Source organism: Gossypium hirsutum, chromosome D06 (genome assembly GCF_007990345.1).
Source record: "Gossypium hirsutum isolate 1008001.06 chromosome D06, Gossypium_hirsutum_v2.1, whole genome shotgun sequence".
NCBI lineage: Eukaryota > Viridiplantae > Streptophyta > Magnoliopsida > Malvales > Malvaceae > Gossypium > Gossypium hirsutum.
Genome location: NC_053442.1, coordinates 32,021,826 through 32,043,281, shown reverse-complemented (window position 1 = coordinate 32,043,281; position 21,456 = coordinate 32,021,826). Strand labels below are relative to the sequence as shown.

At 34.4% G+C, this 21,456-nt stretch overlaps 2 protein-coding genes across 5 annotated transcripts; both read left to right on the top strand.

The window, feature by feature from the left end:
* The first annotated feature begins 200 nt into the window (after nucleotides 1–200).
* LOC107901760 (hypoxanthine-guanine phosphoribosyltransferase) lies at nucleotides 201–3,177 on the top strand. Its single transcript, XM_016827896.2, has 3 exons — nucleotides 201–1,087; nucleotides 2,164–2,328; nucleotides 2,877–3,177. Exons 1-3 carry the CDS (start codon nucleotides 782–784, stop codon nucleotides 2,973–2,975), a joined length of 570 nt encoding a protein of 189 aa, XP_016683385.1. The 5' UTR covers nucleotides 201–781; the 3' UTR covers nucleotides 2,976–3,177.
* On the top strand, nucleotides 2,879–7,499 carry LOC107901758 (DEAD-box ATP-dependent RNA helicase 39). 4 transcript variants are annotated; one of them, XM_016827894.2, is made up of 7 exons: nucleotides 2,879–3,004; nucleotides 4,373–4,994; nucleotides 5,493–5,582; nucleotides 5,807–5,995; nucleotides 6,160–6,303; nucleotides 6,478–6,573; nucleotides 7,078–7,499. In XM_016827894.2, the coding sequence occupies exons 2-7, from the start codon at nucleotides 4,476–4,478 to the stop codon at nucleotides 7,258–7,260; spliced, it is 1,221 nt and encodes a 406-aa protein (XP_016683383.2). In that variant the 5' UTR covers nucleotides 2,879–3,004; nucleotides 4,373–4,475; the 3' UTR covers nucleotides 7,261–7,499. The 4 variants fall into 4 exon arrangements, with proteins under 4 accessions (XP_016683383.2, XP_016683382.2, XP_040951821.1 ...); XM_016827893.2 differs by having other exon boundaries at nucleotides 5,795–5,995; XM_041095887.1 differs by lacking the exon at nucleotides 7,078–7,499 and adding an exon at nucleotides 6,823–7,029.
* The last annotated feature ends 13,957 nt before the right edge of the window (nucleotides 7,500–21,456 follow it).

Genomic DNA, 21,456 nt, shown 5'->3' with positions numbered 1-21,456 from the left:
TGGACATAACTTAATATCTAAACTCAAAAATTAATAGAAATGAATTTTGCATAATAAAAAATATTTTTTTCCCTAAACACGTGCATGCTCCACTTTTCAACGCTCCAGATTCTCTTAATTTTCTCGTCAATTCAATACTCACCCTTTGATCCTCTCTCTCTCTCTCTTTCAAGTTCAACACTTCTCAACTGGTTTGGTTTTGTAAAAAGGAAGGAAGAGTGGTTCTTTTTTCCTATTTTTATGTTTTTTTTATATTTATGATTTTTCTCTATTTGTTTGTAATTATTAAACTTAGATTCAGATGACAGTTTTTTACACTTATAGAAGTTAAAGCTTCTTCCAGATCTATGAAAAAAATTCCCACTGATTTTCTTCCATTGTTTTCTTTGCTCTTTAAAACTGTAAGGGTTTTTGAAGACGACGTGTTGGATTTCATTACATCCCACAAAGATGAAAGACGTGTTTAGTTTGCAAATCAAAGGGTTTTCATTGGCAACTGTTATTCCATCACTCCACAGAGGTTAATAGGCAGATTCCCCAAAGGAAAGCCAGCCGCATATTGCTCACTTCAATTTGGTGCCACATCGATGTTTAAAAAAGTTGGGTGGGAATGACTTTACTATAGTATAGAAAAAGTGTTAATTGTATTTTGGTCAATAAAAAGGGTTGACGATATAAAAACCACATGAAGTTAACCCTAGGCAATATAATAAAAATAGCATTTCAAGGAAAACAAAAAAGCCGCAGTTGCCTCTGGTGAACAACCATCACTGTTGAAACCATGTCCATGTCTCTGGACTCTCATATAGAGAAGGTTCTTTGGACCCAAGATCAGATTCTGGACCGAGTAGCCCAGATCGCTTCTCAAATTACCCTTGATTTTAAAGCTGCTCCCGACCCACCCCTCTTTGTAGGAGTCGCCAATGGTGCGTTCTTGTTCTTGGCTGATCTTGTCAAGAGAGTCCAGTTCCCTCTCTTCGTTGACTTGGTTCGAGCTCAATCTTATGGCTCCGATACTCTCTCTAATGGAGCTCCTTCCATTTCCCTTGATTTGAAGCTCGATGTGAAGGGAAAACACGTCATTCTCGTAATCCCCCATTACCCTTTCTCTTATGTTTCTTTTTTTTTTCAATGCTTTTGAAAGAAATGTAATGTAGTGTTGTTCAATTGTTGATTTGCAGCTTTTTATTTATTTTCCAAATGAAAAAGGAAAATGGGTGTTTGAAGAATTGACAATTCAATGCTTTATTTTTATACCAAATCATTTTTGAACTAATTACATTGTGGGTTGATATCGTAATTTGATTGTTTATTACTTTGCTTTCTACGAATGTTTATGAAATTTATAATAATAATAAAAAGGAACAATGGTAAACTATTTGGTTGATATTCTTGCAATTTGCCTTTTCTTCTTATTCATAAACTGCATAAGAAGTGGGTTTATATTATTAGGTTCTCCAAATAGTATTATTGAAGAACTAAAAGTTTGGAAGGGTATTTTTTGTAGCAAAAAGACTACAGGTTTTGAATTGATATAAACTATATTCAACTTGGTGTTGCATCTTAGCCATTTGATTAAGTTTAGTCTATTGTTATGCATTTTAGCAACTTTTGGAGAAGTAAAAACTAAATAACTAAAAGGGGTGTGAAAAAAAAAGAAAAAAAGAAACCTCCAAAATAAAATGATATGATCATCAAAGCATCAATCATTTTATTGCAATCACTTGAGTCCTAAAACATCTTTTCTCATCCATTTGAGTCCTCAAAAAACCTTAACATGTGTGTAGCTGCAGTTAAAGCTCCCTATAGGTAGCTAGATGACAAGGGTTCAAACCCTGTCATCCGCCATCCCCACCCCCAATAGTGTATTCATAAAACAAAACCCTGATTAGACGGAAATTGGTAATGGCCATTAATCGATTTTCATCTGGTCAAGAGCTTAATTGGGTGAAAATAGATGTTTTAGTGCTTAATTGATTGCACTAGAGAGGTTTTGAACTTTTGATGATTATTCAGTCTTTGTTTAGGATTTATATATATACACACATAATATAAAGTTCCTAAGCAAAAGTAATAAATAAAATGATTGTTCTAATAAGAGTATTACCATTAACATTTAGAACCGAGTTCACTAATAGATTAGTCCATTTTATATTGTCTTAGGTTGAAGATATTGTAGATACAGGATGCACTTTATCCTGTCTAATCGAACACTTGGAAGCAAAAGGAGTGTCCTCCGTATCAATTTGTGCTTTTCTTGATAAACCTACGAGAAGGAAGGTCCATATCAAGCTAGTTGGTGATGGAAAGTTCTACAAGGGATTTGAGGTAAAAATCTATACCCAAACTTTTTATGCACATATGTTGTGATTTTGATTATTGTTGTATCTTATTAATTGCTTTTCAAAGAATACACTCTTTTTTTTTTTTTCAGAATCTATGATCATTTATAGAAAGAAATATTGCTTGTCTTTTACCGAGTACTATTGAAAGAAACCTCATTGTAGATTAATATTTTGGAGCTTCTGCTAGATATGTTGCATTTTAACCATCATGCTTTCAAATTTTTTTACTGGTAAAAAGTACTACTTGTTAGCTTTGAATAATAGGTACGACATTACTCATGTTTCCTGGAAATGGAGCATTTGATTGTATCACATTGCAAAACTTTCTCAGGCACTTGGTTTGCAATTCCCATTTGTTTTCTTGATGGTTTATATCTACATACCTTTGGTTATATGGTCAATCTGCCAGTATGCTCAAGGGGTTTTCTCTTTAGCATTGGCAAAATGCATGGTTTCTTAAATATTAATTTCTGCATTGCTGCATTTTTTCTTTTATAATATTTTCTGGTTTGATATTATGTTTTTTTGCAGTGTCCGGATTATTTTGTTGTAGGTTATGGAATGGACTTTGCAGAACTATATAGGAACTTGCCTTATATTGGTGTCTTGAAGTCCGAATTCTACAAGTGATTTGATTTATCCCTGGCAGTTTTAGTAAGGTATATTTCAGGTCTTAGGATTCAAGAAGCAACCCTGAAAATTGTTTGAATTTTTTAGCATTGTGGTTAATTTGGATTTTAGATTTGGCTTTTGGCATTACTTGCTTTAGAAGACAGATATTTTAATCAAAAGGAAATAAAAAAACAAAAGGCAGTGGTGATTCATAAGGGAATCCCCGTTCTTATTGGCAAACATGGCAGTGGAAATGTTCCTTCTATCTGCAATGCAGTTGTTAATAAATCTGTCAAATAAATAATAATAATTATAATAATAAAGAAAAGGTAGAGAAAGTTCCCATTGTCTTGGCAAGGTGCAGGTGCATTTGGTTGCATAAAAGGTACCAGGCATGGATTATGTTGCTCTGACTTTTATTTTAAAGTATTTTATTAAATTGTTCACTGACGCATAATCATGGACATGATTTTCAGAGATCTTTTAAATACTTTGAAAACGTTGAAAATTAGATTATGTTGGTGTTTGACACATATTTGTTGTATACGAGGATGAAAGGAAAAAGAGCATAAATGTAGAGAATGAATGAGGCCAAGCATGAAGTAAAGGTAGCATCAAGCAAATGGAAATTCCCTGCTGCTCTAAAGTGCTAAGAAATATGGGGGAAAAGGGTTGTGAAAATTGGCGTAGTAATAATAATGGAATTGTGTTGAAATCAAGTCTTAGTTATCGTCTCATTTGCAAAGATACTTGGCCTTTCCTATATATCAGAAGGCCATCATCTCATCTCTTATATAATATTTAAAAAAACTTTTCACCTTTTTCTAACTGTCTTTATGCTGCACTTCTTTCGTCTTGATATTTTTGTTTTTCTTTCCTACTATTTTAAAATATTCTTTTATAATCATGATTGTGACCTGTGTTTATAAAATTTTATAAAAATACATAAATTTTTTTAAAAACTTTTTAAAATTATAAAAAAAGAATTAAAAGTTTAAAAAATATATAAAATTAAATTTCAAAAATTATTTACTTTACAAAATTGAATTATCAAGATAATATAATAAAAAGTATAATGATACAATTAGCTTTTAATATTTATATTTTTTTTTTCAATTTGATATCAATTTTTAAAAAGAATCAAATTGTTATTTATTTAATAAAAAGATTAACTAAATGTTAATTATTTAAACATGATAGCTTGTATGATAATTCATATGTATTTTATTTTGATATTTTATATATTTTTTAATTTTTATTTTTAAATTATTTGTTGATGTGATAAATAATATCAAGTGAGTCACTATTATTAAAAAATTAATATTTTAATCTAACAATTCTTTTAAAAAATATTTATCTATTTTTGAAAATTTAACAACCGAATTTAACTAACATTGACTTATTATGTCCAAAAGAGAAATAAATAACAAGGCGAGAAGGGCACAAATACAGCTACGAACCCTTAAACAAGTAACATTTGAAAAGCAGAAACGCCAACAAAATAGACGGCAAAAGACCATGAAAAGAAGCAGCAAATCACTTGCCGACCTCTGCAACCTTGTTGTCTCCTCTAAACTTATTTCTTCAACTAACCCATTAAACCCCATCAAGCCTTTTCCATTAATTAGGCCTCTATCTTCCTCCAACACTAAGCCTACTATAAAAACAGCAAAACTACAACCTTCTTCACCAAAATCCCATAGAGACTCCCTCATTCTTGAAAAGTTCCGACAAAGAAAGCTCAAAGGCAACTCCGTCTCCAAACCTACCTCTACTGTTGTTGAAAAGGAAAGAGAAAGGGATGACGTTGATTCTGAGAATGACAAGAACAAATGTGGTGCTACGAAATTTGTTTCTAGTTTCCAAGAACTGGGGTTGGAAGCTGACATAATTGGGGCTTTGAGTGAGATGGGAATATGGATTCCTTCTGAAATTCAGTGTGTTGGGATCCCAGCTTTGTTGGATGGGAAAAGCGTCGTCTTAAGCTCTGAATCGGGATCTGGAAGGACTTTGGCTTTCTTGTTACCTCTCATACAGGTAAACCCTTTTTTTTATCGCTAACATGGTAACCTTATACTTGTCATTTTGATCCTTAATTTTCTCTTTGGAAGCTGTACTTTGCAACCGAAGTAACCTAAGTAAATATGTAAGCATATAGAATCTAAAATTATATCTAGTGCTTCGACATTAAAGTTCAAACAAGTGGTAGTCCAAGATTGTAACTCCATACTCTTTCTTTATAATTGATTTATGTTTGTCAGCAACTTCTTCTGAAGATTGTGATACTGGTATATATCTATTCTACACTGATATGAATCATTAATTTCCTTTTGTTGAATTCATGAAATGAAGTCAATCAGTATTCTTGTATCCCTCCAAAAATTTAGGAATTAATAATTATACCAGTTCAACAAATTAATTCCAATTATTATATAACTTTTCTTTGATATTCATAATAAAATGTTTCTAGTTATGTAATAGCAGCCAAATGTTTGCAATAAAGGTTGAACAAATTACTGACATTGAGTTGAACAGCTGCTTAGACGGGACGAGGCGTTGCTCAGCGTGAAGCCAAAGCATCCTCGAGCTATTGTTTTGTGCTCCTCGGAGGAACAATGCGACAAGGTTCTTTGTTACAACTTCTTGGACATATATCTTTAGTTCTTTGAGGGGTTCTTTTTTGTATTTTTAATTAAGATGCCACTATGTTGATAAGTCCATTGTTAAAGTTATTTATGTATCTATTTTGTTGTTTCTTATACCCGTGTGAGAGAACCTCACAGTTAGATTTGCAACTTCCATAGTTCTCATCAGTGGAAGTTTGTGATTAAATCAAGATCATCATGCAGGATTTTCAAACAGCAAGATTCATCAGCCATCATGCTAAGTTGAATTCTACTTCAGAATATGGTTACAGCAAGTCAAGAATCTCCGAGAATTTGGCAAATGACTCAATAGGCATGCTTGTTGCTACTCCAAGTGAAACTATTCAGTACATTGAGGAGGGAAGTGTTGTTCCAGATGACATCAAATACTTGGTATCCCAACATTTTGACTTTTAACTATATAATTTACGCAACAATGTTTTAGAATGCGGCAATTTATATATTAGAGTTCTAGCTTCTGGAGGTATTAGGATACTCTGTTTCTTAATGATATCCAATATCTTGCAAATTTAGTGACAGCAAAAATCTCTAAACAGGTATTGGATGAAATGGATGCCATGTTCGATCATGGCTTTGGCTCCGAAATTCACAAGATCCTCAACCAATTAAAGAATCAACAACTATCAAAAGCCAAAGACCTTGGACTTCAAACTGTTTTAGTCACTTCAACAATAACAAAGGTAAGACAATTATCTGCTCAATGTTCTACAGTATTATCATCTTAGCGAACCGGTAATTAATTTGCAAGGCTTTAGACCATGCATTAAAGTTCCAAATAATCTGTACAGTGAACTGTATCTCTGTTCTGAATAATTTATATATTGTTTTATTTTTCCCTTTGTCAAAAATAATAGATGTTGGGGAAACAGTTATACCCTCTTATGGAGCATCTTGAACAAAATAATGCTGGAAAAGTGGCTGCGATGTTGCTGGAGATGGATCGACAAGAGGTATTTGACCTCACTGAGTCTTTGGATGCTTTGAAGATAAAAATTGCTGAAACAATGAATTCGTTTCATTCGTCTTGATTGTCAATCCTTGCCATGCTTTGAGGGGACCGAGCCTTTTCTGTATGCATAGCTATTGTATCTTTAATTGGTCTTCACGAGTTGTTTTGAATCGTTACATTTTGTACTTGAAAATTTTGATCCTTTTATAGGGAAAATAGTTGGCCAATTTGATGTGTTGCCATATTTTAGGTCTCTTTGTCGAGGTGGAGTGCATAGGTAAAGCGTCTTGCATCTTGTCCACGGTCCGCACCAACCTAAGATATATTGTTTGTTTTGATATATTGAGCCTCGTAGGTTAAACACTTGTGTCTGTTGTTGAACTTTTGTACATATCCAATGTGGAATTTGGGATCCTTTTGGGATAGTTCTAATGAGTGTTCATGGTCTGATCTCAAATATCAAGGAGTATTATTCGTATTTGGCTCATGAAATTTGTTGTTTTAGGCCTCAACTTGGGGCGATTCTCAATGTTATTTGAACCGGATTGGATCAGTCAGCATAACTGGGAACAGACCAGAGTACCAATCCAGAGAAGGGTTAGAATGGTTGATTTGTGAACCGCTTGGAACTGTTGAAGTACCTTATCCAACACTTTTGTCCGACCACCAAATACATAGGAAAACATAGAATAATTTGCTCATATGCATGTTCAACGTATACAAAAACCAGTATTCACACCGGAATTTGAGTAGCTCAACAGTTATGTCTTTCTTCTATTCTAATTGCGTTTAAAAGAAAACAATGAAGTTGAAACCCACTGCCTGTTTGTCTACTAATTATTTTGCTCTTCTGTTATTTAAATATTCTTTTGTAAATGATGGAACTTCACCCTGTTAACTACAAAACTAAATTCGAATTTTTGTTTGCTGATAATGAATTTGTATACGCAAGTGCTATGTGGATTAAGTATAAGTTAGAATCCCTCTCCCACGAGATTAGTTTTTTTTTTTTTTGAAAAAGTTAACCAATACAATTATGACGTTAAACTACTGAAGTTCAACGGGCTCTCTCTCTGCGAACAATTGTAGAAGTTGAAAGCTAATTTAGCGATGTGATCAGTTTCTATATTCTCTTCTCTAGGAGTATGTATCATTTCCCATTAGATTATTTTCAACAAAAATTATTGAATACGTCTAATAAGTGTTGAATTAAAAGTCCTTGAGAAAGCAACTTGGATAGGCTAAATAACCTCTACGCTATCCGTTTAAATTGACATTTTGTCCCAATTTTTGTTTTGAGTTGCCATCAAGCCATCTAAAATATCTCATAACTCAGCATTGAACGCAGAATAAAGTCTTAAACTCCTATTAAACCAATAACCCATTGCTCATGCTAATCCCTCAACACCCCTCGTTAGCGGCTTCCCCCGAATCATTTATTTATTTTTATTTACTTTAGATCAATAAAAGAATATCTAAAAACTTGTAAAAAGAAATAAAGCGCCAATTTAAGAGACATGGGTTGGAATTATGTCGTTTTTCTCTCTTTGCTTTTATAAGTTTTTTTTTAGCTTATTTCAATCTCTTACATTATCATATCTTTGTTGTTGCGATATCTATCTAATCATATGTTGTCACATGTCATATTATGGCATTATAGTGACATCATCATCTAATAAATCTTATAAAATCTTTAAAAAATTTATTTAAAAAGTATTAAAATTATAAATACTTGCAAAAATTATAAAATTATAAAAAAATTACAAAAAATATAAAAATATATAAAACATTTATTAAAAAATTTGGAAATTTTAATATTTTTATAATTATATAAATCATATTTACTAGAGCTAGGAGATAATTTTAAAAAAATTTATCCTGTAAAAACCCGTTTTCAGTGGTATCGGAAACAGTGGTTTCGAGATCACAATTTCAACGAGTGAATTATTATTTTATTATTTATTTAATGTCTACAGGATTATATTAAGGATGTAGTAAAGTTTCATTAAGAAATTTTGATGTTTAAATGGTTAATTAGGTAAAAAGGACTAAATCTTAAAATGTGTAAAAGTTTAATTCTATTAGTTAAAAGGGTTAAATGGTTATGGAAAGGCAAATTAATGGACTTGAGTGATAATTATACCATTAAATGAGTTAGCGGACAAATATGGATAAGGTTAACTTGAAATTTTTTATTATTAATAGGGGTAAAATGGTAAATTAAATCTAAAATAAACTAAGTAAAGGTTATCATCTTTCCCATTTCCTTCTTTGTTGGCCGAATTTACCATTTTTGAAGGGGGCAGAGCTTTGGTTTGAATTTCTTCTTGCATGGTATAATTTTGTGCCCCATTTGTAATGATTTTTATGTTTTTGAGTTCGTTTTAGCTTAATCTAGCTAGCCTAGGGATTAATTTGCAAAATTGTTAAAGATTGAGGGGCTTTTCATGAATGAGTTTGATGTGTTTGTGATGTTAATTGATGGATTATTAATCTTGGTTGTAAAATAAGCATGTATTGTTAAGTGATTTTGATGAAATTGCATTTAGGAATTTATTTGAGAAAACAGTAAAATTTCATGGTAAAATTATGAAATAATGATTTAAGTGGGTTGGTTTGAGTTCCTATGAAATTCGGCTAGCTAGTATGGAGGATTAAAATGGTTAAATTTCAAATTATGAGCTTAAGGACTAAATTGTAAAAAGTTAAAATGTTAGGGGTAATTTTTTAATTTTACACAAATATGAATTATGGATTAAATCGAATACTATAAGTACTTAATTGAATGAAATTATTTATTTAGATCAAGATAAACCATAATCAGACTTAAATCGAGGAAAGACTAAAGCTTCGGGTTAGTGTTCGATTCTACTTCTATGACCAAAGTAATTGAGGTAAGTTCGTATGAATTGTAATCGTATTAATATTAGTTAAATTTGACTATCTATTATATTGTGTTAGTTATGAATGAATTTGAATATAAATGTATTGATGCTATGAATAATTGACGGATAACGAATCCCATTTGAACCTTAAGAATTCTAGGATACAAATGACATGTCATTAGAGATTTCATGTTTCGGGTGCTAGTCTTGAATGTCCTATCGATGGCTAAGGTCTTGCATTTGTTGCGGATTCTCCATAGCTCGTGTGAGCAGCATCATGTAGCTTACATTATGACCCACGATTCATGTGAGTAGGCCTATTTCACAGCTTATGTGAGCATTATTGAAAAGGAAAGGTTACAGTTATATATAAAGACAACCTATGTGTGTGAGTATTCCCAAGTATCCGATGCAATTCTAGATGGTTCAATGGGTAAGAAAATGAAATGAAACGGTTCATGATAATATGAAAAATTTGATGAATCAAATGATGTATATGTGAAAGTTACCTACTATATGATTGAATATATTCGTATCATGGATAAGCATACTAACATTTGAGTTTGATGGTGCTTGTATAGGCTTATGCTAAGCTTAAGGTCTTGGTTACGATATTGTGCTTATTCTATAAATTGTGCTAATGAAAATGTAAGTTATGTCTAAGTTTATACGAGCTTACTAAGCACTCGCTTACGTAGTTACTTTTCTTTGTTTTATAGATTATCGGAGACCTATCACACTATCCAAAAACCATTTCAGTAGTTTTTGAGTATTTTAGCCAAGGTTAATAATGGCATGTATAGGATCTCTATAATGGATGTTTTGGCATATTTATGCTTTTGAAGTTATGTTTGGGTTAATGAACTTTAATGCTTTACCAAGTTGTATCATTTTGGCTTTTCTTAAATACTTTTATATAAGGCTCTTTTGGTATGTATGTGATGGTTTGGGAATGGTCATTTGTGGTATCATGTAGTAGTTAAATGAACTAAGTTGTGTGCTTGAGATATGTTCAAATTGCTTTGGTTTGATCCATAATGTTTTGATACAATTGTGATGCCTTTGAATGGCATATTGGTTAGATGAATTAGGATGTTTGAAATGGCATGTTGTGTGTGTTTGAACGGTGTTTAAATCCCTTGAATGTGAGCTCAAATGGAATGGTTGGTTAGATATGGTTCGGCTTTGAAATGACATGAGTTTTGGGTCAATTTCTGGATCACATGGCCTGGTGACACAACCGTGTATCATTTATTAGTGTTTCAAGTTAGTGAGTTACACGACCTAACACACAGCCTGGCACACAACCGTGTGTGGCAACTCAGAGAGTTACATGGTCTGCGACACGGCCATGTGACCCTACTCAGTGAGTTACACAGGTGAGGACTAGAACGACGAAAATGTGTAGGTGTACACAATCGTAACAAGTAATAAAGTGACAAGTAAATGTCAAGTTATCATACCCACAGGGACCGTGAAAAGAATTATTTATGAATGCTATTTAAAACACTTTGGTGAAGAAAAATATTTTGTTTGAAGAGGGTGATTAAAAACTAAGATTTTAAACTAAGTAAACTAAATAAATAAATCTCAAATGCACGATTTCAAAATACAATTTTAATCAAGATGACATAATTGTGTTAGATTAATTACATTTCTTAACTTAGAATTATTAAACTCATGTTTATATTGTTACGAATAAGTTCACGGCAACTCGGTAATTTGCTAACTTATGACCATACTCACCTACCGAAATCCATTTATCTCTTGACTATATCTCTATTTCAATTCAACCGATTAAACAAATTTTAATAGGCAAATATGTTATTGCACATACATGCTTATTTAAATTGAAATAATCTCTTGTACATATCCCTATGTCAATTCAAACAATTAACTCGATTTAATAAGCACATAAAATACTATATGATGTAACAAAGTATCCTTACCTTGAAACAGTTTAATCACAATAATCTTGCAAGTTATGCACGGTAAATGTATTGTCAGATACCGTTGCTAATCTAACCCTCAGCTACCTTAGATGATTAAACATGCACTGATTAAGTACTATGTCTATTAATTACAATTTCAATCTGTTTAAATAATTAATTCATTAGTTACCTAACAATTGTAATGCAAGAATAACTTAGTCATGATTCTACTTAATCAAGCATCTTACCGAGACCTATAACAACATAAACACAATTTCAATAATTTTAGCAAACGAAATGCAATCAACCTAACACGAATTAAATTCAGGCTAAATTGATTAAATTAACCATTCCAACAACATAAATATTCATAGATATGTTCAGTATAACAACAAAAATTAAAGAGATAGGGAACAAGAATCAAATCTGGTGTTTTTTCGTAGCTTGACTAGTTGCTCCGTTCTTCCTTCTCCGTTGTTCTCATCGACCAAGGCTGCTATGAACACTTAATTGCTGCTCCAAATAGCTAATCAATGCCCCTTTCCCAAAAGGATAAATCGCCAAGAGAGTAAGAAAATTTTGGAATGGAAAAGAAGAGAGAAAATGGAGAGAAGAGAGGAAAGATGTGAATGCTTGAGGTGTGTTTTTCAAATGACCAGCCTAAGGGGGTTTTTATAGCTGAGGAAGGCTGCTAAAAATAGCTTAAATTATCAGCCAAATAGCCCTCCCTTGGCCGGCCACACATGTGGCAAGGTTGATAGTTTCAACTTTGCTAATTTAGGCTTGGGGCAAATCTATAAAGCCACCAATTGTAGAGGGGTTTGAATGCAACTTCAACAAGTATTCAAGGGCCTCTTTGCAAGCTTAAATAATCAGGTAATAAGCTTATTTGGGTCAACTCTTGAGACGGTTTTTGGGCTGTCCATTTCTTGGTCGGTTCGATTCACTCGGTTCAGTTCAACTAGACCACTTTTTCATAATTAATTAATAATAATTTATTAACCCAAAATAAATTGAATATAAATTAAAATTAATTATATTATAAATTAATACATATAATTTTAGACTGTTTTAGGCTAAAATTTAGTTCACCTCGATACTTCAAATTGCTTCTCGGTTTTGTGCTTCTAGTAGTGTCTGTCAAACCATTTTTCACTCTTTGTGCAAATCTGTTGAAAATAACCAAAATTCATCAAAAATAATTATAAAATTAACTAAAATTCAACATGTTCATATTGTAAGTGCACTTTAATTATTTTTTCGACAAGAATTTTATCAAAACTGTATGATTTTAAGTTAAAAAGTGTATGTAAAAATGTGTAAATTTTCGTGTTTCCAAGGACAGGGGTTGGGACATGGCCATGTGTCCCTTTGTTTGAATGTTACACGGCCTGGGCTATGTCACACGGCCGTGTGACCCTTGTTTTCTAATTTTTCCAACTTTTTCCCAAATCTTCTGTTTTGTTAAAATTAGTCCCAAAAAGCTATTTTTAGGGCCTCAAAGGCTCAATTTAGGGACCAAATGCATATGTTTGATTGTATTTAATGTGATTTACTTAAGTAATATTCAATTATTGTATTGTGAAGTATTAAGATTAAATGTTTTTCGATTGTACGGTAATACTCTGTAACCCTAATTCGACGATAGAGACGGGTTAAGGGTGTTACATATCCCTAAACCAGTATATCAATTCACAAATAAAAATTTTTAAAAGTAAAGTGGATATCATGCATATCTAATGCCTTAAAAGATTGGAACCCAAATATTTTTTAAGTCCTTAATATTTATTATCACAATTACAAATCAAATACTTGCAAATATTTGAATAAGTTATCGTTCTTCCTAAGTACAACACAATTATCGAGTGCTTAACCATTCTAAAGAACTTTGGTACAATTTTTATAAAAATTTATTGTACTTTTAGCTATATACAATTTTTGTATCAAAATCAAGGTAGTTAGTACCGTAACAGTGGATGTATCGTTTCCACCTTGATACTAGTGTCACGAGCCACAGATCAAAGCCCATGACTAATGTACAAATAGCGTCTTTTAGGGGTCAATTGATTAAATGTGGTTCATTTGACTCATTTGAACTGGCCCAATTCGTGGAACATATGGAGAAGTCTATCTACTTGAAGCCTTGGTGGACTAGTGAAGCACTTAAATTCCTTTCATTTTTGAGTTGCTTTCGCTTTATTTTTAGTGCCTTGGAGAATTTCCAGGAGAATTCTCATTTTTCAAGAGTTAGACTGACTTAAGAAAATTTGAAGAAAAAGATCGTCTAAGGCTGTGTAGTTTGCCAGGATAAAGTTCTAACCATATGACAGTTGGTATTTGAGCTAAGGTTTAAGGTGTCGATCAAGATGACGAAAGGAATAGACAAGCAGGTTGAGCCTAGGGAGACCCATGGTGGGGGGCAAGAAAGCTAGCAGCTCGAGGGATATACTATCAGCTTTAATTGACAGGGTTTCCAAATCGAGGGATCCATAAGTGATGTGAGGGACCCTTGAGGAAGTTGATGTTAGTACCACAAAGTTGAAATTGAGGCAAGATCAACTTAAAGAACAAGTGGCATAGGCCCTCAGTGCTAATGTGGATGCGGCACAAAGGGTTCTTAATACCACTATGGGTGAGTTGACTGAAAAGGATGACGCTCTTGATGCTATGGTGTGTTGGAAAAAATCTGGTTTGAAAATAGTTTTCTTACACAACGAAAAAATAAAAACTTTGAAAACTAATCCGACTTTTTATATTTATAGCAATAAACTTTTTCCCGAAATAATAACTATGCTTTGAGTGAGATAGATCCTAGACGTTCCCAACTTTCAACCAAACAACCTTCTCCACTATTCTCGTACCATGAACTGCCTCGAGGGTGGGCTCGAACAATTTTGAATCAAACACAAAATTAGAAATAATTCTTACTTTCAGCAGGGAAGTAAATCTCTCTCTCTTATAGAAATCGGTAGAATTGTTATTCTCGGAAAATAGAATTTATACTTAGAAATAAATTCTGACTTATTTTCAGGTAGAATAACAGTATCTCAATTTTTTTATAACTTCTTGTTGTGGTGTGCTAAAAGCCCTACCGGTATCATTTATTTATAAGGAAAGGAAGAGAAACTCTAGTTGAATGAGTAGAATACAATATATTTATTTAATAGAAAAACAATCCTCTAGTTGAATTAGGAGAAAGAAGGGCGGCTAGCGCTAGTTATTTTACAAAGGTTACCACCCCTCATATTTACTATGAGGGGTTTTGGGTCTCTGTATTAGGTCCAATTTTATGTGTTTTTTAACTTTTAACTTAATATTTTATAATTTAATTCAATCGAATGCATAATTTTCTATTTTTTAAAATAAATATTATTTATTAAATTAATTTTAATTAATTAATTTTGCTAATTAAATAATTTTCTCAACTCAATTCTAATTTCGTTAAAGTCATAATAACTTTACCGTAAAAGAATATGTGAGAAAATATATTTAATTTCTACATTCAATGGATTCACAATGACCAATTAATTTATTTTCATTTTCGAACTTCAATTATTTAATTAAATAATGTTAGCTCTAGTTTTTCAAGTATTTTGATATAACAAAAGAATATTAAAAATACCCTACTTAAAATTACAAAAATTGTTTATAAGTCTTGAAAATTATTTTCAAAGTGTTGGAAAAAATAAAAATTTAAAAAGCCTTGAATTAACTTGATTTTTAACGAGTTTTTTTAAGTCTAAAGGACTTCTACCGATACTTAGGTGGACAAAGTGTCGATAGAACTCAAGATGAAAATAACCTTGAAAAGGCTACATAATTCTACCGGTAGAACTCGAAGTTATACCGATGCAACTCTTGGTTCTATTGATATAACTCGGACTTCTATCGGTAGAATGCACTCTAGTAAGCAAGGTAGTTTTGGCCAGGCGCTTCTATCGATACCCTGGTCAAATCTACTGATATTCTTAGAGTTTTACTGCTACCTTGAGGACTTCTACCACAACAAGTCAAAATAGTAACCAAGGTTCAGCCTTTCCTACATTTCTACAAAAACTCTGATGGCTTCAACTGATACAAGTTGAAACCACCAGAGTTCTACCGATACCTTGAGGACTTCTATTGAAACAAGTCAAGACAGTAGCCAAAGTATAACATCCCCTGCACGTTTACCTATACTCTGATTGGTTCTACCGATACCAAATGAAACCCTCAGAGTTCTACCGATACAAGGGAACTTATACTGAAAGAATGAGTCTAACGGTCATATTTTGGACAGACTTCTACCGATATAAGATTCAATCTACCGATACAATGAATCTACAAACTACATTTAATACTAGTTTTTATGGCTGTAACGAATCAATTTTGTTTCTAACAACTAGTAACATCCACAAGGTTGTTAGAGGACTTAAATATAAGGTCAGGGCTCCTCATTGAAGTCAACAAAGACAAGAAACAAGTACCTAATCTCCAAGAACTCAATTTTCCAATCTTTCTCAATCTTTCACTTAATATTTCTTGTACACACTTGTGGGTTAAGTTTTCTTCATTCTTTCAAGTGTTGTAACTTTGTATAAGAGTTCTTAATTGTTAATTATCTACCTTTTAGAGGTATCATCTTTTTCATCATTATTTTTTCTAATTTGTGAGGTGTTACTTAAGGTTTTGGGTAGAAAACCTTAAGGGGAAGTGGTTCTATCTTACCTTTGAAAAGATAGGGTTTTGTAAGGTTAAACCTTATCCTTAAAGGTTCAAATCTAGTGGATTTGGGAAATGCTTTGTTGAGGAAAGCTATGGTAGTAGATGTAGGTAATTGAGGCCGAACCACTATAATTTCTTGAGTCGTTTGATTTTTTCCATTTCCTGAAAACCTTTTAAAACACCAATTCACCACCTTTTGGTGTATTTCGATCTCAACAAATAATAATTCAAAAACTTAAATTAATTCTTAGGTCCATACTCGTGAGAAACCATGTAACACCCCGAACCCGAGACCGACACCGGAGTCGGACACGAGATGTTAACAAACTTTGAAAAATTTTTCCAGACACTGCCCAGTCTGAGTACTAGTCGCTTCAAAAATCATATCTTGAGTTTCACAACTCAAAAATCAGTTTTGTGATTTTTCCCTGAAACTAGACTCATGTCCCCACCTATGGATTTTTTTCTAGAATTTTTGGTCGGGCCAATTAGTACAGTTTATTAGTCAAAGTCTCCCATGTTACAGGGGTCGACTACACTGACCTTTTCCCATTACGACTGGGATATCTCTCTGCACAGAGCTTCAATACTGATGCCGTTTGTTTCTATGGAAACTAGACTCAGAGAGGAATCCATACATATATGGTATGACCCCTAATTATCTCTGGTCAATTTATAGTGAATTTCCAAAGGCGGAACAGTGAATCCAGAAACTGTTCTGGCCCTGTTACACAAGAACCCGAATATCTCTTTCTGTACTGTTCCTATAATTGTTTCGTTACTTCCATATGAAAGTAGATTCATCAAGGTTCGATTACATAATTTATTCACTATTTAATTCCACTCCTACGAATTCTTGTGATTTTTCCAATCCACACCACTGCTGCTATCAGCTTCTGTTTTCAAAGTGAACCTTACCTAATTTGGGGTTTCATGGACCAACTAGGGCCTTGTCATACATAAGCCCACATATGATCATACTTAGCCATTCTAGTGGCTGATCATTTGCTCAACACTTCCATTCCAACATAGTTACATCATGAAACCATCTATACATTCATAAATACGAATGGTCTAATGCCATACTCCACTTCTACAAGCCATTTTCGCATGGCTGTACACTTATACATTTCATAAAGTACTCGAAAGACAACAATGGGTAGTCCTATACATGCCATATCAAAATTCAACCAAAATAGTACCCAAAAGAGCCTTTGATAGTGTGGGCGACTTCGACTTCAAGATCCCGAGTCCGATAGCTGGAGAACCAAAAATCTATAAAACAGAGGAGCAATGTAACGAGTAAGCAATTTATGCTTAGTAAGTTTGAGCAAGGAATTCCAGCATGCACAAAGAATAGCACACATTTAGCTAAACGGAATATTTCATAATACGCAATTTACCGATATCAAACTTGCTTCACAACATTAATAACCCTTATGTACATACACAATAAACTAACTTGGCCGAAGGCCGGTAGCTCGTTTATCAACTGAGCGAACATTTATTGTAAGGGCTCGATTAAATTCAACACATACGTAACATATCCCCATATTGGGATGTTTTTCGAGTATTCGCTGGAATTTTACAGCAAGCTCATTCATTACCAAATCACGTACCTTCGGGATTTAACCGGATATAGCTCCTCGTTCAAATGCCTTCGGGACATAGCCCGGTTTTAGTAACTCACACAATGCCTTCGGGACATAACCCGGATTTAACAACTCGCACGAATGCCTTCGGGACTTAACCCGGATTTAACAACTCGCACGAATGCCTTCGGGACTTAACCCGGATTTAATAACTCGCACGAATGCCTTCGGGACTTAACCCGGATTTAATAACTCGCACGAATGCCTTCGGGACTTAACCCGGATTTAGTATCTCGCACAAAGGCCTTCGGATCTTAATCCGGATATATTCACTTAGCACAAAGCCTTCGGGACTTAGCCCGGACAGCATTCAATTAATCATGCACATCTAACAATAATTCATAGCACATTCATATTTCATTTTCGTTTACGAAACTCAAACACAAGGCACATATTGTCCTTGCACATTCGGCTCAATAGCCACACATAGAGCATGATTTAATCACATCGAAATTTAAGATCTCTTACTCAAGAACTTACCTCGGGTGTTGTCGAACGATTCCGCTAGCTATTCAACCACTTTTTCCTTTCCTTTATCGGTTTTATTTCCCCTTTGCTCTTGAGCTTAATCAAACAAATAAATTGATTTCATCATTTTAGGCATCAAAAGATGAACACAAGGCACTTAGCCCATATTTATACATTAGACATTAAAGTCTCATACATGCAAAAATCATGCATCAACACAACATATTAGCTAATTTCATTCCCCTTGGCCGAATATGCATGTCCATTTTTGGGGTCGATTTCAACACTTAATACACACATATACACACTAGTAAAGCATCCTCCCCCTTTTCATCGATTTAACACATGCATTGCTCATCAACATGCAAAGTTACATTCGGCCTTAGCACACATCTTGCTAGCCGATTCTTCTCCCTTTAGCAACCAATGCACATATGTGCTCACACAAAAATGCTAAAAAGGAGGTTCAAGAATCATCAAGCCATCATCACATGCATCATTAACAAGCTTCATATTTTGCATGCAATGGCATTAACACAACCTCCACCTAGGCCGAATCTTAACTTATCCTCATGCCTCATCACCACAACATCAAACACCAACCAAGAATGATGCATCCATGGTCAAGTGCCATTTCCATCACATAGCAAGATTTAGACCATGGGCTAGGTAGAACTCAAGCTAACAACTAAAACATGCATGCATCTCATGGAACATCATTAAACATACCTTGGCCTAGCTACATGCATGGCCGAATCTCTTCACCTTTCTTCTTCTTTCCTCCTTAAAATTTTTGGCCAAGGATGAACCAAAGGATGAGAAATTTTTTTCTTTGTTTTTCTTTCTAATTTAGGCTAAAATGGAGGTGAGAAAGGATGAACACAAACTTTTCTCCTTTCTTCTCTTGAGCTCACGGCAATGGGGGGAACAAACACCACACACACATTTTTTTTTCTTTTGTTTTCCATTTCTTTATTACCCATACTCCTTATTTTATTCTTCCACTAACAAAACATGTTTCATGACATGTTTTGCCCATCCTTCCTTGTCATGGCCGGCCACTACTCATTAGGGGGGGAAATTTGACATGCAAGTCCCCCCTTTGTCCACATGCACTAGTAGGTCCTCACACATTGACCTATCACATTTTAGAATTTTCTCACATAAGTCCTATTGACTAAATTCACATGAAATCAACCCAATTGAAGCTTGAAATTTTCACACATTCATAATTACATATTCTACACAATAAGTATCACATTCAAACATTTCGGTGACTCGGTTTAGCGGTCCCGAAACCACTTCCCGACTAGGGTCAACTTTGGGCTGTCACAACTCTCCCCCACTTAAGAAATTTTCGTCCCCGAAAATCTTACCGGTAAATAGGTTTGGGTATCGTTCTTTCATCGAGCTCTCGGTCTCCCAAGTAGCTTCCTCGATCCCGAGTTTGAGCCATAACACCTTTACTAGCGGAACTCTTTTGTTTCGCAACTCCTTCACTTCACTAGCTAGGATACGCATCGGTTCTTCTTCATAGCTCATGTCGACTTGAATTTCAACCTCTGATGGGCTAATTATATGCGATGGATCAGATCGATAGCGTCGAAGCATCGAAACATGAAAGACATCATGAATCTTTTCAAGCTCCGGGGGCAAAATCAATCTATACGCAACCGGACCAACTCGTTCAGAGATTTCGTACGGCCCAATGAATCTTGGGCTCAACTTGCCCTTACGGCCGAACCTGAGTATCTTTTTCCAAGGTGAAACCTTAAGGAACACTTTGTCTCCCACCTGATACTCGATGTCTTTTCGTTTCAAATCTGCATACGATTTCTGACGATCCGTGGATACCTTCAGACTTTCACGGATTACCTTTACTTTCTGTTCAGCATCTCTAATCAAATCAACTCCGAAAATTTTGCTTTCACCGAGCTCGGTCCAAAACAATGGTGTACGGCATTTACGACCGTACAAAGCCTCATAAGGTGCCATCTTAATACTTGATTGAAAACTATTGTTGTAAGCGAATTCAATCAAAGGTAAATACCGTTCCCATGAACTACTGAACTCGAGGATGCAACATCTCAACATATCCTCAAGTATCTGAATTATCCGCTCGGATTGACCATCGGTTTGGGGGTGAAAAGCAGTGCTAAAATGCAACTTGGTACCCAGAGCTTCTTGCAATTTCTTCCAAAATCGTGAGGTGAATCTCGGATCTCTATCCGACACGATAGAAACAGGTACCCCGTGTAATCTCACAATTTGATAAACGTACAATTCAGCTAGTTTATCCAATGAAAAATCCGTACGTACGGGGATGAAATGAGCCGACTTAGTCAGTCTATCAACAATAACCCATATCGCATCCTTCTTACTTGCTGACAAAGGCAGTCCGGACACAAAGTCCATTGTGACTCGATCCCATTTCCACTCGGGTATCATGATCGGCTGGAGTAATCCTGAAGACACTTGATGTTCCGCGTTCACTTGTTGACATATTAAACATCTCGAAACAAAGTCAGAGATGTCCCGTTTCATACCATGCCACCAAAATTGACGTTTCAAATCGTTGTACATTTTCGTACTCCCCGGGTGAATTGACATTCGGCTACAATGGGCTTCGTTCAGAATCATCGAAATGAGTTCCGAATTCCTTGGAACACACAAATGATTTCTGAACCTCAAACAATCATCATCATCAATTTGAAATTCCGATTCCTCGTTCGGAAAACACTTAGACCGTTTTGCAACCAATTCATCATCGACTTTCTGAGTTTCACGAATTTGGTGAGTCAATAATGGTTTAGCTTTTAATTCAGCTACTAACACACTGTCTGGTAAAACAGACAAATGCACGTTCATCGCTCGTAAAGCAAACAATGACTTCCGGCTTAAGGCGTCCGCAACCACGTTAGTCTTTCCCGGGTGGTAATCAATGACAAGCTCATAATCTTTCAACAACTCAAGCCAACGTCTTTGTCGCAGATTCAAGTCTAGTTGAGTCATCAAATATTTGAGACTTTTGTGATCCGAAAATACATGGCACTTCTCACCAAACAGATAATGTCGCCATATTTTTAAAGCAAACACGATGGCAGCTAGTTCGAGATCATGGGTCGGATAATTCCTCTCGTGTGGCTTCAATTGTCTCGACGCATAGGCCACGACTCGACCTTCTTGCATCAATACGCGACCCAACCCAAGTAGGGATGCGTCACTATAAATGACAAACTCTTTA